The 20420-nt window shown below is 44.9% G+C and overlaps 1 protein-coding gene across 3 annotated transcripts in view; it reads left to right on the forward strand.

Moving 5' to 3' along the window:
• The window catches only part of HMCN1 (hemicentin 1), a 1072092-nt gene that overhangs the window by 937536 nt on the left and 114136 nt on the right, over window positions 1-20420 (forward strand). For all 3 annotated transcript variants that reach the window (XM_063940215.1, XM_063940214.1, XM_063940213.1), the window contains 3 exons: window positions 343-458; window positions 886-1123; window positions 17172-17231. In XM_063940215.1, the coding sequence (XP_063796285.1) occupies window positions 343-458; window positions 886-1123; window positions 17172-17231 (414 nt within the window). The remainder of the gene's footprint in view (window positions 1-342; window positions 459-885; window positions 1124-17171; window positions 17232-20420) is intronic.

Raw genomic sequence — 20420 nt, forward strand, 5'->3', positions numbered from 1 at the left:
ACCGCAGCAAGTAACCTACAGAGAGTAGGCGGGCTTCACTGCTCTCTCTCTCTCTTTCTTTCTATCTATCTATCTATATATATATATCGCGGTGAGGTAGATGGCACTTCAGTAGCAATCAACCATGTAAAAGAAGGACAATCATACCCCTAATTTATAGGCAAGTTGTTGATGTATTGTATGTATGTGTGTTTGTTTGTGTTTGTATATATATATATATATATATATATATATATATTCTACTGTTACTCTGAAATTACAATTTAAAGGTAAATAGAAGCAACTAATGAAAACGATAAAGTAAATATACTGTCTATATATCTATCCTGCATAAATCTGTAGGAGAAATCGTGCAGATCACTCACATTGCACGAGGCCTTGATGCTGATGGCTCCATTCTGCTGGATACAGTTGTGAAGGGATATATACTGCAACTACAGTCTTCTGTTGACATAAAGGTAAAAGGAGAACAGTAAAAAGTAGTCGTTTCCAATTTACTACAATATTTATTCAGAATATTCAACTGACTTCATAGCAGACATACATTATTGTGGTAATTATAATCATTGTTTGTTTTTAATGCGCCGCAAGACTCCATAGTGCCAGACAGTCAGTGTTACAAGTTATGTATAATACAATAGCACATAAATGGAGGACAAGTACAGACAAGTTTGGTTAAGGAGATGCAGATGTGAGACAAAGGGTGAAGAGGGCGAAGCTGATCATATAGACAGGTGACAGGAGTGAGCATGGGACTGGAGCTGCTGGAAGATGTAGTAATATCAGGTGTGGAAGGATAGTGAAATGGCAGGTCTTGAGAGAGCGCTTAAACTTTTGAAGGTCATTTCATTTATATACATGTACTTAATATATTTTTTTTTTTAGGATTACACAGAGGATTATGTCCAAACAGGTGTTGGTGAAATCTATGCATACTCAACACGAATGTTCTACTTGGGCGGAGTGAGTGTACCATATGCCTGGAATCATTCTATTAGTTATGCTCCCAGCCATGGGAAAATGCCTTTTATGGTGGAGACATTACATGTGTCTTCTGTAGAAGCAGAATACAACCCTCTAGAAGAAACTCTTGGCTTTCAGATGCATGCTTCCATATCCAAAGGTACAGTATGGATTGCAAAAGTTAGAATTTGATTAAAAAGAGATAGAAAGTCATATTAATATTCAGTTACTGCACATGAGTGTCTTTGGGGAATCACATTGAATGTCATGAATGATACATATACAGTAAGTTCCCTTTTTTCAGTGCTAACCTCCACTCTGCTTATCCAAAGCTGTTCAGGCAGTTAATAAAATGAAATCTGTTTGTGGCTGCGCAGCTTATGAACTTAAGTTGCTTCATGTTTGAGGTCCAAGCCTTTTGAAAGACTCCTACTTAAGTACAAATTAATTTATCTCTTGTTAAATGATTATTACTACTCAGTGCTGAAGCAGTGAGATTTAGTTCTGTATTCTAACCACTGCTAAGAACTATTGTTCTATTAATAACAGCTGACCATTTAATCTTTGACCAGTACTTTTTTCATGAATATATTTGACCTAACATTTTTAATGTAATAACAGTATTAATTTATTATTATTATTTCTGTATCATCCATAAGGGATACTGGGGACACTTAGTACGATGAGGTATAGATGGGGTCCAAAGGAGCTGGTGCACATTAAATTTCTTCAACAAGGTGTGCTGGCTCTTCCCCTCTATGCCCTCCCTCACAGCTCAGTTTAGAAAAATGTGCCCTCATGAGAGGATGCACACTCTGGAGCTGCAGAGAGTTTTTCTTCAGTTTATTTTAATGTTGGTTATTTTCAGGTAAGCTGTTGGGAAACAGCTTACCTGCACCGAGGGACACTGGGAGGGGACCGATACTGGCCTCCCGGAGGTGCTGAGTTGGATCCTGCTGACAGGACAATGGTCCCGAGGGTCTGTGTACCGCAGGCATTGTGCTCTCGCTCACACACCCGCAGCACGCCGCACCCCCCCAGTACAGAGCCTAAAGGTCGACAGAGTTGTGAGTGACAACCGGGGACCCCGCTTGCGGTGGCCCCGGATCTATGTGTGGCACGATCACAGGGTGGGCATACGGACTCCCTTGGGGTGATCCCATAGCCCCCTCCCCCCTGCGTAAACTGGCCAGCGGTTCTGAAAATAGGTGTGGGTGCCTCATTTTACACACATTGGGGTCTTTTGCCAGTATAAATATACATGTAGCTCTAGCGCCATTGCAAGGGGCGGAGCTTCCTCTGAGCAGGACCAGCGGCTTCCTGGCACCATTTCCTGCACTCTCAGTGTTGCTGCAGGACTGCCAACTCCTCCAAGTGATTCTCCACGGCCAGACACTGGTACAGGGATGTAGTAAAGGGAAGAGCCTGTTATGGGACACTTGTATTAGGCTCTTCATGCACTGTACACCAAATTGCCTCTCTTCTAACTGTACAATTATTAGGTTCAGGCTGTGTGCTGGTTTCTCTTCTCTGAGTCTCTCCACACATCTAGGAAGGCTTGCTTGTACCTGTGTCTCTGTGTATGTGTGTGTGAATGTAAATGTCCTCTGTCAGTATGGTGAAAAAAGTTGTGTGCACTATTTGCCACACCAGGTTTTCCCCTCCCCTGCAGAATCTCTCATGTGTGAACAATGCAGTCAGCCTTCACAAGGTAGTGGGGCTTCTGGGGGTGATTTGCAGGAACCAGTTCCATTAAAACTATGATGGCTGACATGTCAAATGAATTGACTACTGCCAGACAGGAAAGGCAGCAGTTACAACAGTCTATGGCTGCTCTGACAAAAGATAGGGCAGACATGTTTCTCCTCTTCCAAATCCATTACCCCAAAAAAGGGATTTTCCTGATATCCTCTCGGAATCCAAGGAGGAGGTGCCAGAGGTGGAAGAGGGCGAGGAGCTGGAATCTAATACTGAGTTAGATGATTCCTCTGCTGCACAGGGTGTAGAGTCACTTATCATTGCAATAAGGGATGTCCTAAATATTCCTGGGAATGAGACAGATGTGCCGCAATCCTTTTTGTTCTGCACAAGAAAAGGTGCAGGTCGCATTTCCTGACTCAAAGGAACTGGATGATCTTTTCAGGGAGCCATGGGCTACTCCTGACAAAAAATTCCAAGTGTCAAAATAATGGGTGGCCACCTTTCCTTTTGCTCATGAGGGGCGAAAGGTCTGGGAAACTCCCCCTGCTGTTGATGCGTCAGTATCACATCTATCAAAAAAGACAGAACTGCCGGTTCCAGGGGCTACAGCCTTAAAGGGACCCGCAGACAGGAAAATTGAGACAACCTTAAAATCTATGTATGTTGCAGTAGGGGCCTCCCAAAGACCTGCTATTGCAGGTTGTTCGGTGACTCACGCCATACATAGGCTGGTAATCTTCAGGAAGGCCTCACTGTTGATAAGTCCCTGGCTGATATGGCGAGGCTGATTCAGAACATCCAAGAATCTGCCCACTTCCTCTGTGATACCATCAAAGGAATTGGCGTTAATAATGTCCGTAACTCTACCATGGCGGTTTTTGCACGCAGAGCGTTGTGGTTGCGTCAGTGGGTGGCAGACGCGTAGTCTAAAAGGAGTGTGGAAGCCTTGCCCTTCACAGGTGATTGGCTGTTTGGAGGTGAATTAAAAACCTGGATTTCGAAGGCTACTGCTGGAAAGTCCACGTACCTACCCTCTGCTGCTCCACCGTCTAGACGTTCTTACACTGGGCCTTCACTGCAGTCCTTTCAGACAGCGTGCTTTAAGGGTAAGGCAAGAGGTGCTGCAAATGTGGCACAAGGCTCCAGAGGGAAGTCACGTAAACCTGCCAGACAGAGCAGGACCAGGGCGTCAGCTCTGTCTCCTCAAAACCCTCAGCATGATGGTGTCCCTCCGCGACAGGGGATTCTCAGGGTGGGAGCTCGTCTGAGATTCTTCAGCTCCATTTGGAACACCTACTGCCAGGATGCCTCGGTAAAAGACCTGATCTCCCAGGGATACAAACTGGAGTTCGTATGTCCACCGCCTTACAGGTTTTCCAAGTCGGGTTTACCGGCTTCAGAAATCATGCACCTCACGCTACGGGAGGCCATTCAAAAGTTAGCTCAGACCTAGGTCATTGTTCCTGTGCCACTTCAGCAACAAGGCGAGGGAAACTATTCCATCTTTTTGTGGTACCAAAACCGGACGGTTCAGTGAGTCCCATTTTGAACCTCAAATCATTAAACCCATATCTGCGGGTTTTTCCGGTTTAAAATGGAGTCTCTGAGAGCAGTGATCTCTGGTATGGAGGAGGTTCTTAATCTCTCTGGACATAAAGGACACTTACTTCCATATTTCGATATGGCCACCTCTTCAGGCCTACCTCAGGTTTGCTCTGTTGGAGGAACACTACAAGTTCCAGGCGCTACCCTTCGGCCTGTCCACGGCCCCAAGGGTCTTCACTAAAGTGATGGCAGAAATGATGTTCCAACTCAGGATTCAGGGTGTGAACATTGTCCCCTACATGGATGATCTGCTGATCAAAGCAAGATCAAAGGAACAAGTGCTGGACAGCATCTGCCGCATGACATCTCTGTTGTCACACCACGGTTGGATTCCGAATTTCAAAAATACCACCTGGAGCTAAACCCAGTGTCTCCAGTTCCTCGGAATGATCTTGGACACGGTGGCTCAGAAGGTCTTCCTTCCTGCAGACAAGATGAAGGCACTTCAGGAGTTGGTTCGCGCAGTTCTGCAGTCAAACAGGGTCTCAGTACATCTTTGCACCTGTCTGTTTGGAAATATGGTGGCCTCCTTCGAGGCCATTCAATTTGGCAGATTCCATGCAAGAACATTCCAACTGGATCTCCTGAAGAAGTGGTCGGGTTCACATCTGCAGATGCACCAGGTCATACGTCTCTCACCGCAGGCCAGGATTTCTCTTCTGTGGTGGTTGCAACCCTTCAGCCTCTTGGAAGGGCGGAGCTTCGGGATCCAGGATTGGATTCTCTTGACCACGGACGTGAGCCTTCCGGGCTGGGGAGCTGTCACCCAAGGGGCACAGTTTCCGGGCTGGTAGTCAAGCCTCGAGGCCTGCCTACCTATAAACATACATACTGGAACTCAGAGCAATATACAATGCTCAGATGCAGGCTTATCATCTGCTCCATAGTCAAGCCATTCAAGTTCAATCAGACAATGCCACGGCAGTGTCTTATGTTAATCGGCAAGGAGGGACGAAAAGCAGGGCCTGCATGCGGGAGGTATCCAAGATTCTGCTCTGGGTCAAAATGCAAGGGTGGTATCATCCATATTCATTCCAGGAGTAATCTACTGGGAGGTAGACCTCCTAAGTCGTCACGACCTACACCCAGCAGAGTGGAGTCTCCACCCGCAGGAATTTCGACTGATAACAGATTGGTGGGGTTGTCCACAGATCAATCTGATAGCTTCTCAGCTCAACAACAAGCTTCAGTGCTATTGTTCCAGGATGAGGGACCCTCTGGCAGTGGAGGCACTGACAATGCAATGGATTTACCGGCTGGTGTACCTGTTTCCTCCGATTCCGTTGCTACTTAGGGTTCTAAAAAAAATCAGGACAGAGCGAGTTGAGGCAATTCTCATTGCCCCCGACTGGCCTCAAAAGGTTTGGTATGCAGATCTTTTGGCCATGGCAATAGAAGATCCTTGGCCCCTGCCACTTTGGGAGGATCTTCTTCTGCAAGGACCGTTTGTGTACCCGGACTACGGCAGCTTCGTTTGACGGCATGGCGGTTGAGCGGTACCTTCCAGCTGAGAAGGGAATTCCGGTTAAGTTTATTGTAACCATGATTCAAGCCAGAAAAGTTGTCATGTCGAAGCATTACCACCATATCTGGAAACGATACATCTCCTGGTGTAAGGGCCGAAAATATCCACCTGCGGATTTCAACCTGGGGTGCTTTTTGCATTTCTTACAGGTTGGTGTGGATATGGACCTAAGGTTGGGCTCTATTAAGGTTCAGATATCGGCCTTGTCCATTTTCTTTCAGAAGAAATTGGCTGCTTTGCCTGAGGTACAGACATTCCTGCAGGGTATCCTTTACATCCAGCCTCCTTTTGTGCAACCCCATGGGTTCTGACCTTTCTACAGTCCTCTTGGTTTGAACCTCTGATGTCGGTGGAGTACAAGTACCTTACATGGAAGAATGTCTTGCTTCTTGCCTTAGCTTCTGCTTTGTCCTGTAGGAGTCCTTACCTGATCTTTCAAGAGGAAAGAGCGGAACTCAGGACTCGACAACAGTTCCTGCCTAAGGTGGTTTCTGCATTCCACCTAAATCAACCTATTGTGGTTCTGGCAGCTTCGTCCACTTCCTCAATTCCTGAGTCCTTGGATGTGGTACGAGCCCTGAGGATTTAGGAGGAATGCTACTGTCCGAAAATCAGATTCCCTCTTTGTGCTGTATGATGCTCACAAAAAGGGTCGTCCTGCTTCAAAACAGTTTAATGCCCGTTGCATTAGGCTTACTATTCAACAGGCCTATGCTTCGGCGGCCTTGCCTATTCCTCGGTCTGTCAAGGCCCACTCTACCAGGTCTTTGGGTTCTTCCTGGGCGGCTGCCCGTGGTGTCTCTGCCTTGCCACTGTGCCGGGCCACTACCTGGTTAGGGACAAACACATTTGTCAAATTTTACAGGTTTGATACCCTGGCTACTGTGGATGTCCGGTTTGGACATACAGTGCTGCAGTGATCTCAGCATGTTCCCACCCATCCTGGGAGCTTTGGAACATAACCATCATACTAAGTGTTCCCAGTATCCCTTATGGATGATAGAGAAGAGGATTTTAATTACCTACCGGTAAATCCTTTTCTCGGAGTCCATAAGGGATACTGGGCGCCCGCCTCTGTGCTTCGCCTTCCTGCAAGTTCTTGTTCTTGTTTGAAGTTGGTTACACAGATGTTGCTGCTTTCTGGTTTCACTAGCTGTTGCTAGTGTGTTTGTTCTGCTGTGTGCTGGTTCGTTAATCTCACCACTAGTTGTCATGTTTCCTCCTCTCAAGTATGTCCATCTCCTTCGGACACAGTTTTCCTAGACTGAGCTGTGAGGGAGGGCATAGAGGGTGGAGCCAGCACAATTTAAAGTGCACCGGATCCTTTGGACCCCATCCTATACCCCATCGTACTAAGTGTCCCTAGTATCCCTTTTGGACTCTGAGAAAAGGATTTACCAGTAGGTAATTAAAATCCTCTTTTTCTTTTATTTATATAGCTCCACAAGGATTCTGTAGCATTGTATCTTGTATTTGAATATCCTTGTACCATGTACAGAAACTTATGGTACAAGGATATTCAAACAGGACAATTAAAATCTGCAGATTACATAATTATGTGGAGACACAGATCAAAAGAGGGCCCTGCTTACAAGCACTAATATTTTGAAGGAGCAATGATGAGACACATAAACGCATAAGGAATCAGAGTTGTATAAATGCAAAACAGGAGCATTAGGAAGAGAGAACTTTTAAGGGTGTGTTTAAAGGCTGGAGTAGTATCTATTAGAGCATGGTAGGGTATTCCAGAGGATTGGAGCAGCACAGGAAGAATCCTGGAGTCAGGCATAGGAGGAGGTGATCACAGATCGAAGAGGAGAAGCAAATGTAATTGGTAGAGTTAATAGCAGAAGAGCATGTAAACAGGTATGGGACTGTAGATGTAAGGTATGTTGAAGTAGATGAGGGCTTTGAAGGTGAAAGGAGTTTAAATTTGATTCTGAGTGCGACAGGGAACCAGTGAAGTGAGTGACAGATGAGGTAGCAGAAGTAGAGTGATGAGATAGGAATATAAAGTGAATGACAGAGTTATGGATAGTTTTAAGATGGGTGAGATAGGAGATATGTAGGCCAGTAAGTAGATTACAGTAGTTAAGGTGAGAGATGATAAGGGTATGGACATGTTTTTAGTGGGATCTAGAGTAAGAAATTACTGGCTCTCTGAAATATTGCTTAGTTAGAAGTGACATGATTGGGAGAGGGATTAATGTGAAAACAGTAAGAGAGGGGAGAGTCAAGGATGAGAAATTTGACTTGAGGAATATTGAAGAGGGAGGTATTGTCAACATTAAATGAAAGGAGGTCTTTGCAGGGAGTGTTCAGTTTCAGGAAGCAGTGGGTCAATTAAAAAGAGTTGGTCGACAGAGAGCAGGTGATACAGTAGGGAGAGGTTAATTTGGGTATTATATTAGAGGCCAAATAAGCTGATTAGTTCACCCAGGAAAGTGGTGTAGAGGGAGAAGAGAAGAGCCTCCCCTGCAGCACTGTCACATGGTGGTCTCCACTTTACACACACCTCCAGGCCTGGAAACTATAAAGGAGGAGGAGTTGGACTATTACTTTCCCAATCTTTCGCTTACACTGTTCTACCACAGGTTCCATCACTCACATTTACATCATTTGAAGTACATTCCATCAGGGTTCACTCTACTTTCTCTCTGTGTGTTGCAGCTATCTATCGCCCACCTGGGCATACCAAACAATTTCTGGAAGATTTTTCTGCCTGGCTCTCTCACTTTCTATCCTCTGACATCTCCACCATCATCATGTGTGATTTCAATATTGTTATTGATTGTCCAAAATCTGCTTCTCACGCCTCCAAACTACTCTCTCTAACCTCCTTTCTCGGCCTCTCCCAATGGACTGACTCTTCTACTCATCGGGAGGGTCACTGCCTTGATCTAGTATTCACCAGACTATGCTCCATTTCCGAACTCACTAACACTCCTTTCCCCCTCTCAGATCACCTTATCACCTGCATGCTCTCCTCCGTTAATTCAAACTCTGTGTTGCTGAAGTCCTCCAATCCTCTTCAAACCCGCAGAAATATTAACACAATTAATCTTCAAGAACTTTCCACCTCACTCCAAAAACTGCTTTCACCTATTTATGCATTCACCTCTCCTGAGATGGCTGTATCACACCTGAACGAGACTCTAGAACTAGCCCTTGATGAAGTGGCTCCAGCTACCCATCACACTCCACGTAGACCTTGATGTCAACCATGGCACTCTAAATTAACAAGACAACTACAAAAACTCACACGTAAACTTGAACGTCAGTGGCATAAATCTCATATTTCAAGTGACTTCCTCACATATAAGACTGTCTACCACTCTTATAGAAATGCCCTGGACACTGCCAAACAAACATATTTCCAAACTCGTATCTCTGCTCAAGCCTCTAACCCCAAACAACTCTCTAATACATTTAAATCACTTCTGACTCCTCCCTCACCTATCCCACTAGCCACTATCAAGGCACAAGATCTTTCTTCCTACTTCAAGGAGAAGATTGATAAGATCCGAGATGAAAAGGTATGCTCTTCGGCAGATAGTGCCCTGCTCAGTTCTTTACCTGAACCCTCTGGCATTCTCTCTTCATTTGATCCTACAAATAAAGATGAAGTACAGTATCATTACTCTTCTCACCCTGCTTCTCTACTACCTCTCCTCTTGATGCTTTACCCTCACAAATAGGTAAAGCTCTGTCTCTGGTGCTCATCCCTACCTTAACTAACATCTGTAATCTCTCTCTCTCTTCCGGTATTTTTCCTTCACTCTTCAAGCATGCAGTGATTACTTCCATTTGGAAAAAAACTCAATTCTGACCCTAACTCTCTCTCAAACTACTGCCCTATCTCTCAGCTCCCTTGTCTCTCTAAGCTACTTGAGAGACTTGCCTACACTCGACTCACACACTTTCTTAACTCACACAATTTATTGGACCCACTTCAGTCAGGCTTCCATTCCCAACACTCCACAGAGACAACACTGACTAAAGTGGTTAATGATTTGGTCACTACGAAGTCTAAAGGCCATTACTCACTACTTATTCTTCTAGATCTATCTGCTGCCTTTGACACTGTTGACCACTCTCTTCTCATACAAACACTACAATCCCTAGGTCTTAAAGATACAGCCCTTTCTTGGTTCCTATCCTACTTATCTAATCGCTCCTTCAGTGTTCGCTTTTCTGAATCTACCTCCTTTACGTTAGCTCTTTCAGTTGGAGTACCGCAAGGCTCAGTCTTGGGTTCTCTGCTTTTCTCTATCTATACCTCATCTCTTGGTAAACTAATCAGCTCTTTTGGATTTCAGTATCATCTGTACGCAGATGATACTCAAATCTACCTATCCTCCCCTGATTTGTCTATCTGTACTGGGCCGTGTCACTGAATGCATATCTGCCATTTCATCTTGGATGACATCTCGCCACCTCAAACTTAATGTTTCAAAGACAGAGTTAATTATATTTCCGCCGGCCAATAGTAGGTACCAACCTGATATCTCTATCACTGTTGAAAACTCGACAATCTATCCTACCCCACAAGCTCGCTGCCTAGGCGTCATCCTTGACTCTGATCTGTCCTTTGTTCCCTACGTTCAATCTGTATCAAAATCATGTTACATTCATCTAAAAAACATATCCCAAAATGAGACTTTCACCACTACAATACATTCTGAATGCAGCTGTGAGGCTAATCAGGGGCAAAACTAGGATTTTTGGCACCCAGGGGAACGCAGTAATCCCCCCCCCCCCTTCCCCCCAATGCGCGCGCACACATATACTTTGGAACTTTTACAAAAACACACTAATAAACAGTTGGCAAAGTGACAACCAGCACCGTCAGGGTGCATCCAACACACATTCCCTAGGAAAATGGATAGGAACATGAGAAAATTAACATGCACCTCAGATACAGTATTGTGGGAGACTCTGACTGGCCAACCGCTGTAGGAATACAAAGCCCAGTCTGCCAGTCAGGGCCTAGGACCAATTAAAGAGGAGGAGTACCAACTTTCTGGGGAGGGGACACACACAATGTGGGTTATCCTGGCTGCAGAGAGCAGTGGCCAGTGTTATATACCTGATATAAGCCATGCAATCACTGTTTCGCACACTGGGGGGACTCCAACTGCTGTAGGACTACAAAGCCTTGCATGCAAGTTGGGACTAAGGACCACACTTTAGGAGTCAGCAGCTGTCCTGGCATATAGAGAACTCACCACAGTTCCCACACTAATTATTGTCTGCTGCTGCTTCCTCTCGCCTTGTCCTCCTCTGGTGGAGCTGCTGTGCAGGAAGGGGGAGACCCTGAGGAACAGGGCCATGTGCAGACATAGTTTACACAGGCACAGGAGAGTGTGAGTGACCACCCCCGCCCCATTCATAAGTGATATAGTTGCCAGGGGGGTGTTGGTTTCCCAGGCATCCACATTGGTGGTACTGGGGAGCAGGGCCCTGCAGCAAGGGTTCTGGGACCCGGCAGTAGGTAGCCCCTTAGGACCCTGTCCTCCGCTGGTGGAGCTGCGTGTAGGAAGTGGGAGGTGCTGGGGAACAGGCCTGGGGGCAGACATCGCTTACACAGGCACAGGAGTGTGTGAGCGCCCATGGACCAGCACTTTGGAAATTAAAGGCAGCTGGAGAGTCCTTGGTCACCGCCTCTGACCCATTCATTAGCGTTCTAGATGCCGGAGATGGGGGAGTTTTATTGGTGGTGCTGATACCTGCAGTGAGGGTTCTTGGAGCTGGCAGAAGGTAGCCCCTCAGGGCTGAGAGGAAGGAGGGAAGGCAGAGAACCCATCTCTGCTCCCTCTCAGATTCTACACCCGGGGTGCATGCCCCTATAGCCCCCCCTAGTTGCGGCCATGGGCTAATCTTCCTCGCTAGACGTTCATCGTCTGCAGATCCACTCTGTCAGTCCCTCCATTGGTTACCTGTATTCTACCGTATTCAATATAAAATTATTTTACTCACACACAAGGCCATTAACCAAACTACACCAATGTACATCACTTTGCTTATCTCAAAATATCTCCCAATCCGACTTCTTCGCTCTTCACAAGATCTGTGTCTCTCATCCACACTCATTACTCACTCCCACTCACGATTGCAGGACTTTCATCGGGCTGCATCCACTCTGTGGAATGCCCTACCATGTACATTAAGACTATCCTCTAGTCTCCAAACCCTCAAGCGTTCCCTGAAAACTCACCTCTTCAGGCAAGCGTATCAAATTCCAGAACCGCCCACATAACTTTCGTAAACCTTCCTATCAAATTGCATCCACTCTGCACAGTCCACACATATCCTCACATGTCTTTTCATCCTTCCTCTCAACTCCGGTTCATCATTGCTGTATGACCATATCATACAGCCCACCAAGAACCTTTGCAATCTGGTGGACAACTATGCAATTAGATAGCACCTATCCATGTGTATCCATTGACCACAGACAGTGAAAAACACATATTAGCCCCTGCAAGAAAAAACTGAAACACATTGGCTCCTGACATGAACTAAATACATAAATTATTCCCCACAGGAAAAATAAAGCACATTGCCCCCCACAGGGAAAAAATAAAACACATTGGCCCCCAAAAGGTAAAATAACACATTGGTCCACACAGGAAAAAACAAACAAACACATTGGCCATCAACTGAAAAAAAAAACACATTGGCCACAACAGTAAAAAATAAAACACACTGGCTTTCACAGGGAAAAAAACACATCGGCCCTCAACAGAAAAAACACATTAGCCCCCACAGGGGGAAAAAAAAATTGGCCCCCACAGGAAAAAAATTAAATACATTGGCCCCAACAGGAAAATTAACAGGTTGGGCCCCACAGGAAAAAATAAAACGCATTAACTCCCACTGGAAAAATAAAACATATTGGCCCACACAGGAAAAAACAAACACATTGGCCCTCAACAGAAAAAAAAACCACATTGACCCCCACAGGAAAAAAAATAAAATACATTGGACCCAACAGAAAAAAAACAGGTTGGCCCCTGCAAGAAAATAAAAGGATGGCTGATTATGCAGCACTCAGACTTGTATCTATGTGATTTACATTATGGTCGGTGTTCTATAGATGAATACACAATAGGTATGTGCATGACAGGAATTTATTTAGGTACAATGAAACATCAAAAGTTTACACAGTAACACGAAGTTATATGGTATGTTAAGCAACGAAAAAAGTAAAAGTAAAAAGAAGTAGAAAAATTGGCAAAAATAAAACAAATGTTTGTCCGTTTCAAGTTCATAAAGAAAATGTCAAAGTTACAATGTCAGGTTTGGAATCCAGTAGGATGTTACTGGTGGTAGTTACTATACATGGATTATTGATGTTTATGAGCGTGGGTGGTATGGGTTCCATGTGGGAGGGCCAGCTTCCCATACCATCCACTCTCTGCAGAACTTACACCACCAATGTACAGGACGTGCATTTCCTGGATATTAATCGTGTAAACTGCGATTTGTTATCTTCCATCCACCTGGCATCTGTGCTTCACCGATGAGCATCTCTTCTCACGTGGGCGGTTGCATGGGGGGCCACCGGTCCTGCACTGATTTCTGGAAACTCACGCTATTGCAAGATCGCACTGGTTCCATGGTCAGTTGGTGAGTTACTGGCCACTCAACACGCCGGTTGGCGAGGAGTCTTGCGGGGTTAGTGGTCGGTGGTTGGTGTTGATTGGTGTTGGTTTGTGCTCCAACACTTCCTCAGGGAGTAGTGTGTGCTTAGGTTCTTGCATGAGGAGGGTTAAGAGGCCATCATGGTACCAGTGCTTGTTCTTGATTAGTCAGGATTGTAGGTTTCCCATTGGTCAGTTAGGTTGTCAGTCTTTGCTGTTGCCATGTGTAGGTTTCCCATTGGTCAGTTAGGTTGTCAATCTTTGATGGGTTATTGTTGCCATGTGTAGGTTTCCCATTGGTCAGTTAGGTTTTCAATCTTTGCGGGGTTGCTGTTGCCATGGTTACAGTTCCTGTTTATGTTGCTGTTGATTTGAAAAGGGGATAGCTGCATACACTTTGCTTTTGTGTTTTCTAATTTAAACTCTGTACTGTTTAACATCGAGAATTAAGCAATTCATCTAGTGCACAGATTTCTTGCACTATATAAAAAACATAATAAAACACATAAGCCCCCACAGGAAAAAATACACATTAGCCCCCACAAGAAAGAAAACAAAAAAGAAAACACATTGGCCCCTGACAGGAAATAAAAAACATACATTAGCCCCTGCAAGAAAAATAAAGAATCTGTACTGTAACTCTGTATGAACACCGAGACACATTGCACAGATGCATGTGCAGACAAAAACCATTGCACAAGAAAAAAAACATTGTTCTCCACAGGAAAAAATAAAACACATTGGCCCAGAGAGAAAAAAATAAACACACATTAGTGCCTGTAGGAAAAAAATACATCGGCCCTCACAGAAAAAACAAACACATTAGCCTTCAAAAGGAAAAGAAACACATTGTTCCACACAGGAAAAAATAAAACACATTGGCCCCTATAGAAAACAAACACAATGACTCGCAACAGGAGGGTGGGTAGTATATGTTCCTGGGCTTGGTGGTACTGTATGTCTGGAAAGCCTGGGTGAGAAGGGTGGGTGGTATATGTCCCTGGGGCTAGGGGAAAGGGGGCAAGGTGGTAGGGAATATAGTATATGTATCTGGGCTGGGGGGGTACTTTATGTCTATAAAGCCAGGGGGAGTAGTGTGGGTAGTATATGTTCCTGGGGCTTGGGGGGCAGGGTGGTAGGACATACAGTACAGTATATGTACCTAGACTGGGGGGGTACTGTATGTCTAGAAAGCCAAGGGAAATAGGGTGGGTAGTATATGTCCCATGGGCCGGTAGGGAGGGAGGTGGTTAGGGTGGGTAGTATATGTACCTGGGCTGGGGGAGTATATGTCCCTTGGGGCAGGGAAACAGTGTAGTAGGATGGGTTATATGTGTACCTGGACTGGGGGAATTACTGTCTTCTAGAATGCTGAGGGGGAGGTGGGTAGCACTGTATATGTCCCTTGGGCTGGGGGGATGCAATGTGGGGGTGTGTAGTATATATACCTGGCCTGTATGTGTGTTCTGGAGGCCAGTATGAGTTCCAGAGGCTGCGGTGATGATTAGGGTTGGTACTGTGAGGCCACAGGGTAGGCTGGTTAACTATAGCCCCCCCACCGAAGTCTGTGTCTGGACCTTATATTCTGCTGTGCTGCTGATGCTCCCGCCTAAAGCGAGCCAGAATTGGACAATAGCCAGAACTGATGAATGCAAATACCGGATGCGCTGTGGCCAGAGAGCCAGCAGCTCATGTCAGCTGGCCAAGCAGGCAGTGCCAGCGGCCCTCAGCGAGGAGCATGGGACCACACTGTGAGGACTTACCCACTATTGTGGTGGCCCATTCCAAAAATAACCACTTGTGTTGATATAAATATCACAAACTAGAGTTCCAAGACCCATATAACAGCACTGTGCCTGCAGATTCTTACGTATCTATGGCCATGCAGGCACACACAGTATATCAGTCAGTCACTTTGTATATCTTGTACTGTACAGTGGGGCAAAAAAGTATTTTGACAGTTACCGATTGTGCAAGTTGACCAACTTAAAAAGATGAGAGGTCTGTACTTTCCATCATACGTACACTTCAACTGTGAGAGACAGAATCTGGAGGGGGGAAAAAACAGGAAATCACAATGTGTAATTTTTAAACAATTTATTTGTATATTCTTGTGGAAAATAAATATTTGGACACCTACCAAGCAGCAAGATTTCTGGCTCTCACATACTTGTTACTTCTCCTTTAAGAAGCTCTTCTATCCTCCACTTGTTACCTGTATTAGTGGCACCTGTTTGAACTAGTTATCTGTATAAAAGACACCTGTCCACACCCTCAAACAGTCAGACTGTTACCTCTCCACCATGGCCAAGACCAGAGATCTGTCTAAGGACACCAGGGACAAAATTGTAGAGTTGCACAAGGCTGGGATGAGCTACTCGACAATAGGCAAGCAGCTTGGTGAGAAGAGATCAACTGTTGGCGCAATTATAAAAAAATGGGAGAAATACAAAATCACTGACAATCTCCCTCGACCTGGGACTCCATGCAAGATCTCACCTCGTGGGGTATCAATGATCTTGAGAAAGGTGAGGAATCAGCCCAGAACTACATGGGGGGGGGGGGGGGGGACCTGGTCAATGACCTCAAGAGAGCTGGGACCACAGTCACAAAGGTTACCATTAGTAACACACTACGTCGTCATGGATTGAAATCCTGCAGCGCCCGAAAGGTCCCCCTGCTTAAGCCAGTATATGTCCAGGCCCATCTAAAGTTTTCCAGTGACCATCTGGATGATCCAGAGGAGGATTGGGAGAATGTAATGAGGTCAGCTGAGAGCAAAATCAAACTTTTTGGTATAAACTCCACTCGCCGTGTTTGGAGGGAGAAGAAGGATGAATGGCATCCGAAGAACACCATGCCCACTCTGAAGCATGGGAATGGAAACATCATGCTTTGGGGCTGCTTTTCTGCAAAGGGGACAGGACGACTGATCCATATTAAGGAGAGGATGAATGGGGCCATGTATCGTGAGATTTTGGGCAAAAACCTCCTTCCCTCAGTAAGAGCATTGAAGATGGAATGTGGCTGTGTTTTCCAGCATGACAATGACCCCAAACACACTGCCCGGGCAATTAAGGAGTGGCTCCGTAAGAAGCATTTCAAGATCCTGGAGTGGCCCTGCCAGTCTCGAGACCTCAACCTAATAGAAAATCTGTGGAGGGAGTTGAAAGTCCGTGTTGCCCGGCGACAGCCCCAAAACATGACAGATCTAGAGAATATCTGCATGGAAGAGTGGGCCAAAATACCTGCTACAGTGTGTGCAAACCTGGTCAAGAACTACAGGAAACGTTTGACCTCTGTAATTGCCAACCGAGGTTATATTACAAAGTATTGAGTTAAACTTTTTGATTGTCCAAATATTTATTTTCTGCAAGAATATACAAATAAATTGTTTAAAAATCATACAATGTGATTTCCTAGTTTTGTTTTTTTTCAGATTCTGTCTCTCACAGTTGAAGTGTACATATGATGGAAATTACAGACCTATCTCATCTTTTTAAGTGGGTCAACTTGCACAATCAGTGGCTGTCCAAATACTTTTTTGCCCCACTGTACATATGCTCTCAAAGTTAAAATTCTGAGAAAACAAAATTCTCATTAAACAGTGTGCTAGAAACTCATGAAATCTAATTTTGCAAAAATAAAAAAAACTGAATGCAATTGCACTGCAATCAGGAATACGCTTTCATTATTTTACTTATAACAGTTCATTGATTTTTATCCTAAAGGTGATCTGGATGGTCAGTGTCCTTCTGGATTTAATGATGTTTCGGGACTCTACTGTGCAGGTAAAAAAAAAGATAAATAGTGTCATAATGTCAAATATTTTCTTTCATATTATTTGTCCTTTTTTCATGAAAAAGGGAAGATGGAACCCATTGTCAAGATTTAGTGTCAACTTAAGATTTGGAGAGAGATCATGTACCAGCTAATCAGCTCCTGTCATTTTTCAAATGCAGTTAGGAGTAGAGAGGTGCGGCTGGCAATTTTCGTGTTTTCTGTTTTGGTTTTGGTTCTAATTCCACTTTCGTGTTTTGGTTTTGGCTTGGTTTTGCCAAAACCACCCTTTCGTATTGTGGTTTTGGTTTTGGATCTGGATGATTTTTGAAAAAACATAAAACAGCTAAAATCACAGAATTTGGGGGGAAATTTTGCTCCTACAGTATTATTAACCTCAATAACATTCATTTCCACTCATTTCCAGTCTATTCTGAACACTTCACACCTCACAATATTGTTTTTAGGCCTAAAAGTTGCACCAAATTGGCTGTATGACTAAGCTAAGTGACACAAGTGTGCGGCACAAACACCTGGCCCATCTAGGAGTGGCACTGCAGTTGCAGGCAAGATGGCGCTATTCAAAAACTAGTCCCCAAACAGCACATGATGCAAAGAAGAAAAAGAGGTGCACTGAGGCTGCTGTATGACTAAGCCAAGCGACACAAGTGTGCGGCACAAACAACTGGCCCATCTAGGAGTGGCACTGCAGTGTCAGACAGGATGGCACTTTTCAAAAACTAGGCCCCAAACAGCACCTTATGCAAAGATGTAGAATAGGTGCAATGAGGTACTGTAGCTGTATGACTAAGCCAAGCAACACAAACAATTGGCCCATCTAGGAGTGGCACTGCAATGGCAGACAGTAGGGCAGATATCAAAAAGGACCCCAAACAGCACATGATGCAAAGAAGATAAAAAGATGCACCAAGGTTGCTGTATGACTATGATAAATGACACAACCACCTGGCCCATCTAGTAGTGTCACGCAGTGGCTGAATGTCGAGAGTGGGCCACAATTGTTCGGTCCACTGACAGCATCTCCAGTATGCCCCTGTCATTTAAAAAAAAAAATCTGCAATTGGTGGATTTATACGGCAGTACCCCAGGACTAATACAGCAGTACCCCTGGACTCATATGGCAGTTTCAGACAGGATGGCACTTTTCAAAAACTGGGCCCCAAACAGCACCTCATGCAAAGATGTCGAAGAGGTGCAATGAGGTAGCTGTATGACTAAGCCAAGCGACACAAAAAATTCCCACTGGAATTATACGTCCAAATCACTGGAATTATATGTCCAAATCACTGGATTTAAATGACAAAATCACTGGAATTATACATCCAAATCACTAGAATTAAATGGCAAAATCACTGGAATTATACTGAAAATCACTGGAATTATACTGCAAAAATCACTAATTATATGTCCAAATCACTGGAATTATACTGCAAAATCACTGGAATTACACATCCAAATCACTGGAATTATACGTCCAAATCACTGGAATTAAATGGCAAAATCACTGGAATTAAATGGCAAAATCACTGGAATTATACGTCCAAATCACTGGAATTATACAGAAAAATAACTGGAATTATACCTCCAAATCACTGGAATTAAATGGCAGTACCACTGGACATATAAGGAAGTGTCAGACAGGATGGCACTTTAAAAAAAATAGTCCCCAAAAAACACATGATGATAAGAAGAAAAAAAGGTGCAAGATGGAATTGTCCTTGGGCCCTCCCACCCTTATGTTGTATAAACAGGACATGCACACTTCAACAAACCAATCATTTTAGCAACAGGGTCTGCCACACGACTGTGGCTGAAATGACTGGTTTGTTTGGGCCCCCACCAAAAAAAGAAGCAATCAATCTCTCCTTGCACAAACTGTCTCTACAGAGGCAAGATGTCGACCTCATCCTCATCCTCCGATTCCTCACCCCTTTCACTGTGTACATCCTCCTCCTCACAGAGTATTACTAAACACTCTTTCGGAGTACACACTGGAGGGGGGGGGGGGGGGGCAACTCAGGTAAAATAAAGCCAGTTTGTGCAAGGGCATCCAAATTGCCTCTTTTTCCTGCCAGTATACATACGGACTGTCTGACATGCCTACTTGGATGCAGTCACTCATATAATCCTCCACCATTCTTTCAATGGTGACAGAATTATATGCAGTGACAGTAGACATGTCAGTAATTGTTGGCAGGTCCTTCAGTCAGGGCCAGATGTCAGCCCTCGCTCCTGACTGCCCTACATCACTGCCAGCGGGTGAGCTAGGAAATCTTATCCTTTTCCTTGCAACCCCAGTGGCGGGAGAAATTGAAGGAGGAGCTGTTGACGGGTCAGGTTCCGCTTGAGTTGACAATTTACTCACCAGCAGGTCTTTGCACCTCTGCAGATTTGTGTCTGCTGGAAAGAGAGATACAACGTAGGCTTTAAACCTAGGATCGAGCACGGTGGCCAAAATGTAGTGCTCTGATTTCAACAGATTGACCTCCGTTGAATCCTGGCAAAGCAAATGAAGGGCTCCATCCCCAAGTCCCATAAACTTTGCGTAATCGCTCCGTCTTAGCTCCTCCTTCAATTTCTCCAGCTGCTTCTGCAAAAGCCTGATGAGGGGAATGACCTGACTCAAGCTGGCAGTGTCTGAACTGACTTCACGTGTGGCAAGTTTGAAGGGTTGGAGAACCTTGCACAAGACAGAAATCATTCTCCACTGCGCTTGAGTCAGGTGCATTCCCCCTCCTTTGCCTATATCGTAGGTGGATATATAGGTTTTAATGGCCTTTTGCTGCTCCTCCATCCTCTGAAGCATATAGAGTGTTGAATTCCACCTCTTGCTTCAGTTGATGGCAGGGCAGGTTCAGGAGTGTTTGCTGTCGCTCCAGTCTTCGGCACGCGGTGCAGAATGTCGAAAGTGGCCCGCAATTTTTCGGGCCACCGACAGCATCTCCTGTTCACCCCTGTCATTTTTCAAAAAATTCTGCACCGCCAAATTAATTGTATGTGCAAAACATCGGACATGCTGGAATTTGCTAAGATGTAATGCACGCACAATATTGGTGGCGTTGTCCGATATCACAAATCCCCAGGAGAGTCTAATTGACGTAAGCCATTCTGCGATGATGTCCCTCAGTTTCCTTAAGAGGTTGTCAGCTGTGTGCCTCTTACGGAAAGCTGTGATACAT

The sequence above is a fragment of the Pseudophryne corroboree genome, chromosome 9 (genome assembly GCF_028390025.1).
Source record: "Pseudophryne corroboree isolate aPseCor3 chromosome 9, aPseCor3.hap2, whole genome shotgun sequence".
NCBI classification, from domain to species: Eukaryota; Metazoa; Chordata; class Amphibia; order Anura; family Myobatrachidae; genus Pseudophryne; species Pseudophryne corroboree.